General features: G+C 40.5%; 1 protein-coding gene across 1 annotated transcript in view; it reads left to right on the forward strand.

The window, feature by feature from the left end:
• The first annotated feature begins 436 nt into the window (after positions 1 to 436).
• LOC104960860 (uncharacterized) overlaps positions 437 to 7,157 on the forward strand; it is an 18,315-nt gene continuing 11,594 nt past the window's right edge. Inside the window, exons 1-6 of the mRNA XM_010789033.1 lie at positions 437 to 721; positions 813 to 1,002; positions 2,299 to 2,344; positions 2,583 to 2,697; positions 4,338 to 4,460; positions 5,230 to 5,346. Coding sequence (XP_010787335.1) covers positions 437 to 721; positions 813 to 1,002; positions 2,299 to 2,344; positions 2,583 to 2,697; positions 4,338 to 4,460; positions 5,230 to 5,346 — 876 coding nt within the window. The remainder of the gene's footprint in view (positions 722 to 812; positions 1,003 to 2,298; positions 2,345 to 2,582; positions 2,698 to 4,337; positions 4,461 to 5,229; positions 5,347 to 7,157) is intronic.

The raw sequence follows: 7,157 nt of genomic DNA on the forward strand, positions 1-7,157 counted from the left end.
TATCTACATATAGATATAATATAAAGACGGAGAAAGTAAACCATAACGTTTATGGTTAAGTGTTAGCACCCCCCGAAGAGACACAAGCTCTTACGTTGATATTGGAGTTTTCAATAAATTCAATTTGGCAGCCGCAGTGCAGCGCGGCTGCCAAAAAAAACGAATATCCGAATAACGAAATTGAAACAGTAGTACAGAGTAATAGTACTCCAACGAACGAATATTCGGATATTCGGGTACAGCCCTACTGGGTGACACATTTTTTTACTACGTTTAGAACCTCCACAATGTTTTATCACCATTAATTGAGCGTATAAGGATATTGGAAAATATATTGGAAAAATAACACTCAAAGTTATTTTTTTTGTAATGACCACTTTTTTGTTGTGCGAGCTCATCAATGTATTTCAGATAAGTTATACCAAACACCAATCCAATGTGTGACTACGTGTTGTCTCTTTCAGCTTCCAGTGAAAATGACCTGGACTTGAAGTTTTGTGGCTTGTGGCAACACGGTAAGGGCAGCCTGAGTCTGAACGTCAACCTCTCCAAAGGCTGCAGCGGGATCTCAGTCTCAGCCAATGAGAGCGCTCTGTCCATCGAGGGCCAGATCACAGCTCAGTGTAAACGGGACAATAAGATCCAGCTTGGACTGAATTTGAAGGAGGAAACTCCCTTCTGTCTGTACTGGGACCCATTGCTGGACCACTTGATGCTGCAGGTAAATCAGAAAAGAAGGAGGCTAGCAGCAGATTTGTTGAGCAATTTCCATGCAGTGGAATCTAACCCTGGCTTTTATTTTTGTTGTACAGGTGGGAGGAAAGAACCTCACTCTGTGCTACCCTGCCAGCCTAAAGGGTTCTTCCTGCTGCACCGATCTGTCTGACGGTCCCAACGCAGACCAAGCCCCCTACGGCATCAAGAATGGAACCGTCAAAACTGATATCATCTCCTCTAAAACACGAACTCACTACAATTTCACAGCACAACCCATCAACTGCAGTAAGAGAGAATGTTATCTACAGCTCATATCTGTCTATATGTAAATTCAGATACTCAGTGTTTTGTTGTATCTTATTGTTGTTATTTGTATTCATACTGCTACTTATCCCTGCGGGAGGTGTTATCTGTGTTTCATTTTGTTATTCTGTTGCTGCTTTGACACAAACTTTCCCCACAGGGATTAATGATGCTCTATCTTATATTTTCTTTTCATTTTCTATCTTATCTTATTTATTTTCTGATTGTATATACATTTTCTGTATGGTTTTATAGGTCACTGCTTGTTAAAATGTTCCTTGTGTCCAGGGTGAATTTGATCCTTTAAAGATTTTTAAAATTGTCTTTAGAGTCATACAAACTCAAATTCCAATGAAGTTGGGACATTAAGTAAAACGTAAATAAAAACCGAATACAATGATTTGCAAAAACTTTTAGACCTAAATTCAATTGAGTACACTACAAAGATGAGATACTGTAATGTTCAAACTGATTAACTTTGTGAACAGGTTAATTGGAAACAGGTGAGTGAAGAGGAAAAGGACCATCCAGATTGTTATCAGCGCAAAGTTCAAAAGCCAGCATCTGTGATGGTATCGGGGTGTGCATGGGTAACTTGCACATCTGTGAAGGCACCATTAATGCCAAAAGGTACATACAGATTTTGGAGCAACATGTGCTGCCATGAAAGAGACTTCTCTTTCAGGGATGTCTCTGCTTATTTCAGCCAGACAATGCCAAGCCACATTCTGCACATGTTACAACAGCGTGGCTTCGTAGTAAAAGAGTGGAGGTACTAGACTGGCCTGCCTGCAGTCCAGACCTGTCTCCCATTGAAGATGTGGGGTGCATTATGAAGCGCAAAATACGACAACGGAGACCCCGGACTGTTGAGCAACTGAAGTCGTACATCAAGCAAGAATTGGAAAGAACTCCACCTACAAAGCTTCAACTATTAGTGTCATGAGTTCCCAAACGCTTAGTCAGTGTTGTTAGAAGGAAAGCTGATGTAACACAGTGGTAAACATGCCCCTGAACCAGCTTTTTTGGAACGTGTTGCAGGTATCAAATTCAAAATAAGTTAATATTTGCAAAAAAACATGAAGTTTATCAGTTTGAACATCACATATCTTGTCTTTGTAGTGTATTCAATTGAATATAGGTTGCAAAGGATTTGCAAATCTCTGTATTTTTATTTTCCGTTTTACACAGCGTCCCAACTCCATTGTAATTGGGGTTTGTATTTCAAGTGTCATGTTTTAACGTTTTAAATCCCCAGCTGTGCTTTTTTTGTTGCAGAAATGTTATGTGATCAACAGAGCCAGCAATCCACCAGAGGCAACATGTAATTTCCTCTCTTTTTTTCTCCTAACGCACCGTCACAGTAACCGTCAACATCCTTTGTCACATGGCGTTGTGTTAATTTCTAAGGCCTCTTTAGTGAAGCCTATGTAATGAAATGCACTACAAACAGGAAGCTAAACTGTATACTATTTTAGGGTGGGGGGGGGTTACAAAAATATGCTTGCTCCTTTACCATCGAAAACCACAGTTTTTAACGTAGTATCATGGTGTGTGTCCAGGACTGAACGGGCTGCGGTGAAGTCCTTTGCTGGTTGGAACATCGAGCATCCCTGTGCTCGCAGCTCCGAGGTGGAGATGATGGAGGATTTCAGAGGCGTCAAGGTCACATCGCCTGTAAGATAAAGCTCCTGATTCAAAGATATAATGGATTTATTGTCGTTTGCACAACAGTTGCAGTGTAGTACTAAAGACATTAAAATAAATAAAGATGTTAAATAGTGCAAGTGAGATGCCGGAACAAGTTAATTTTGTACACGCATAATCAAATAAGACGAGACATATTGTAACATCAAATACTGTACAGTAGAACAATTACTTAGATGTAGACTGTTATCAAATGTAAGTGACTTATATCTTCTTTTTGTCAGCACATTACAGACCTTATTCATGTTTTAAAAGCTCAGTGTAACGGCGAGTTAGAAAATAAATATAACAGAAAATGTACTTAAAACTAAAAGTATTTCTGAGGCACCAGCTAGCAAATCGTATGCAGGGAAAAAGATCCAAAGTCCAGGCAAGAATGTCTTTTTGTGCACTTTATTCCAAGAAACAAAAGGGTTTATCATTATTGCCTTGCATCACCAGGTGCCCAAAATGCGGGGCCCAAAACCACCTTCAAAATAAAAGCATATAGAATGACTTTAACTAAAATAATTACAGTAAATAATAATGACATTACAAATTATAAATAAACATATAGCTCCAACACGCACATTCAAAGACGTGTAAAGTAAATGGTTCTAAAGAAAACAAACTTTCTACAAGGTCCATTTGTTTGCTTTTTATCGAGTCATCGACTCATCATAGGATATTGTACATAAGAGCTTTTTCTTAGGTCAAGAAAAACTTCACACTTCAGAATTTCCACTGAAAAGTCGTGTCACAGCCACATCAGCAGGATTTCGTAACAGTGTTTCCATCTTAGTTTCATTTTAGCTGCATATCCAAAAAATGACACTAATTTCCTGGGACACAACAGAAACTGAAACGCATTACTTATGTATTTCCTTATGCATGCTTTGCTGTAAATTGAAAGTTTGTATAAGCAATCGTTCATAACACTGAAAGTAAGTGACTTCATGTCAGAAAACAAAGACAGCTCCATAAAGATGAATTAAGAAGTTCAATTGTATTTGAACAGAAAGCATGTCCGGGTAGAGACAGTAAAGGATTTAGTTATTTCCGAAATTGTTAATTAATTCAGTAAAAGTGCCATTGACTTGTCTCTACTCTACTATATTACAGGTCAGCTGAGTGGGCAGCATCTCTGTGACTGTGCACGTCCATCTTTAATCAGAGGCTAACTTTATAGCAGGTTTCAAACTCAGTAAATGGGTAACTTTTGACATTATATTTAAGTCAAGGGTGGTGGTGATTTAGTTGAGAAAATAGGTGAGAGGGTAACCACATGAAAGTGAACGATACAAGCATTTTACTGACAAGTACAGGACAGATTTTGGAAGCTGGCATTTTTCCTTCCTAACTATCTTAAAATAGGGCCATTTGTGTTAAGTGCCCAGCAATCCACATGCAGATGTACTCATTACAACTCTCACAAGCAGAGCAGAGGCTGCTTCAACTCATTGATTTAGCTCCAAATATGTTTGACATTGTTCCTGCATCCTGTATTTATTGAAATATGAAGAACTGGTGTTCTGTTTATGGTTAAGGGATATCCAGTTCACTTTTCTTGCAGTTACTAAAATTGACCCACTCTAACTTTTCAATGTATTGGTCCTTTTCTCTGTTTTCAGTTCTCTAAAGGTGAATCTGCAGAGTCCGCTACCACTGTCCACCTCCCTCCCGCTCTCAAAGAAGCTGCAAAAAAGTCAAACAAAGTAGTCTGCACTTTCTTCCAAAATAACTCTTTGTTCCAGGTAAGGCTCTGATTGCACGCACCTTTCTGACTGCATGAATCACGCGAGCATGAAACACTTAAAGAGGACATTTTATGCCCATTTTCAGGTTCATATTTTTGTTGCTGTTGTTGACACCTCGCCTAGCTTTGCATGGTGGGATCAATCTAGTCACACATTAGATTTTTTCAAAAATCAAATTGACTTTGTAATCAGATTTAGGAATAAGTGAATACTTTTTCTACATTGCTATGAATCGTGCCTATTCAGAAAAAACAATATAGTGATATTGAGGAGATGAAAGCTTTTCTGAATCCGGAAGTGGAACACAATTGACAAATGTTCAATGCTGTTGCACCACGGTGGCAGTGGCTCAGTCAATTCCGGGCGGTGGCTCAGTCAGTAAGGGCTTGGACTGGGAGCTGTAGGGTCGCCGGTTCAAGTCCCCGACCAGACCTAAAATATGGAGTGTGGACTGCTACTTGGAGAGGTCCCAGTTCACCTCCTGCCCTGCCTTGGTGCCCTTGAGCAAGGCGCCGGACACCCCCCTTCCCCCCTCACTCCCAATAGCTGCCCACTGCTCCTAGTACTAGACTCCTGGTGCTAGGATGGGTTAAATGCAGAGAACAAATTTCACTGTGTGCTGTGTGAGCATTTCTATCACCTTACTAACGTGGGTGATGTGAGATGATCTTGCAAAGTATTGCATCTTTTCGAATTTCTGACAAATGTCGGGTGTGTTGTATCGTATCATATCATATGTATATCAATGTTTTTGTTTGTGTTCCAGGAGGTTGACAAGGAGGCCAGGATTCTTGATGATGTGGTGGGAATCACCGTGGAGAACGAGATCATCGCCAATCTTTCTGAGCCAATCAGGATTGCCTTTCACCATGATGTCATACCTGTACGTTTGTGTTTTCTTTAATCTCAATTGTCATTCTGAACAGTGACCACTTTATATTGTCTTAAAGATCTCCTATCATGCTATTTTTGGTATATATATATATATATATATATACAAATATGTAAAAAACATGTCTATGATGTGTTTTGCTCAAAATACTAAACGGATCATGCATTTTAGACATCCCTCATATCCCTCTATCCCAGGCCTGTTAGAGCAGTGTTTTTCAAAGTGGGGGCCCCGACCCCCCGGGGGGCCGCCAGGGGGGTCACGCAAAGTTTGAGGGAAACGGGATTTTCTTATTTTTTTTTATTAATAACTATCAATCTATGTGTCCTTTGATGCCAATCTTTTAAACATTTTTGTTTTTGTATCACAAGCCAGCGCTACTGAGAGTGAAACTGAGTATCTGCTCAGCTTTTGGAGCAAGTGAGAGCTAGTGAATGTTTCGCTCTGCAGCTGGATGAGAGCACGGATGTAGCAAATGTCGCAGAATTGCTTGCATACATCAGATTTATTTCAGAAGACAACTTTGTTGAGGAAATATTATTTTGCAAAGCACTGGAAGGTAGGACCACATGAAGAGACATTTTCCAAGTTTTAGATGAGTACATCATCTCAAATGGACTCCATTTGAGATGATGTACTCATCTAAAACTTGGAAAATGTCTCTTCATGTGGTCCTACCTTCCAGTGCTTTGCAAAATAATATTTCCTCAACAAAGTTNGTTTATCAGTGGATGTTTGTTGGAACTACTTGTAAACAGCGTTTTTCCTGACGGACACACACAACGTTGAGTCCGGTCAGGTAGTGCCTCGGGCCGAATCCCAAACCACCCCCTACACCCTACCCCTACACATTACCCCTCCGTTCGCGCGTTCGCGCGGAGGGTCCGCCACATTAAGTGCTGTTCCAAAGCAACGAGTGTGGAGGGGGAGTTGGTTGGAGTGGGTTATCAAGCCCATTGGGCCATACTGTAATTGTAGCAGTTCCTACACTAGAAACATTTTCTCTGGGCAGCATGTATGACTATTATCTCTTTCTGTCATTTGTTAAGATAATTCTTTTGAGGAACATTTTTTGACATATTTCATATTTTGAAAAACTAAAATCTAAGGCACTGAAAGGAAAATGCAGATTTTTGACACGACCATGAGTAATGTCTGCTCTTGGCACTGCAAAAAGTTGCCTCATTTTTCTTCCGTTTTCCTGGCACTATGGCCCGCTTTGATGTCCCTATGTTAAATATTGAATGTACATCCATATTTCACTAGCTGGGCCCCGGAACAAGACGGAGGGCAGGATGATAAGCATTGCCAGGGAATTGCACTTCTCTAATTGCCCAGAGTTAATCTCAGCATAGTGCCTTGACCTGTAGTAATGGAGCTGCTAGAGGCCCACGGTAAACATAAATAGGAAGGGAGGATGGGGAAATAATAATAATAGATAAATTTTGTTAGCGCTTTCTACAGGTCCTCAAAGACGCTTTACAGATATAGTGAAAAGAAAAGAACAACAATTAAGTCAAATTAAAATCAATCAATACAAAAACATTCACACATTAAAAGTCAGATTGAAGAGGTTGAGTTTTTGTAAGTTTTTTGAAGTTGGTGAGGTCAGTGCACTCTCTGATGGGTTGTGGGAGTGAGTTCCAGAGGGAGGGGCTCTGCCCTCCCAGGTCTGGTGATTGATGCGGGTGGAGATGGATAGGAAGTTGGCTTCTGATGAGCGGAGGCAGCGGGAAGGGGTGTGGTGGTGCAGCAGGTCTGTGAGGTAGGGGGAGGGGGTCTGATTGTTGAGGGCTTTGTGC

The sequence above is a fragment of the Notothenia coriiceps genome, unplaced genomic scaffold, assembly GCF_000735185.1.
Source record: "Notothenia coriiceps isolate Sejong01 unplaced genomic scaffold, NC01 NC01_scaffold00032460, whole genome shotgun sequence".
In the NCBI taxonomy this organism is placed as follows: Eukaryota; Metazoa; Chordata; class Actinopteri; order Perciformes; family Nototheniidae; genus Notothenia; species Notothenia coriiceps.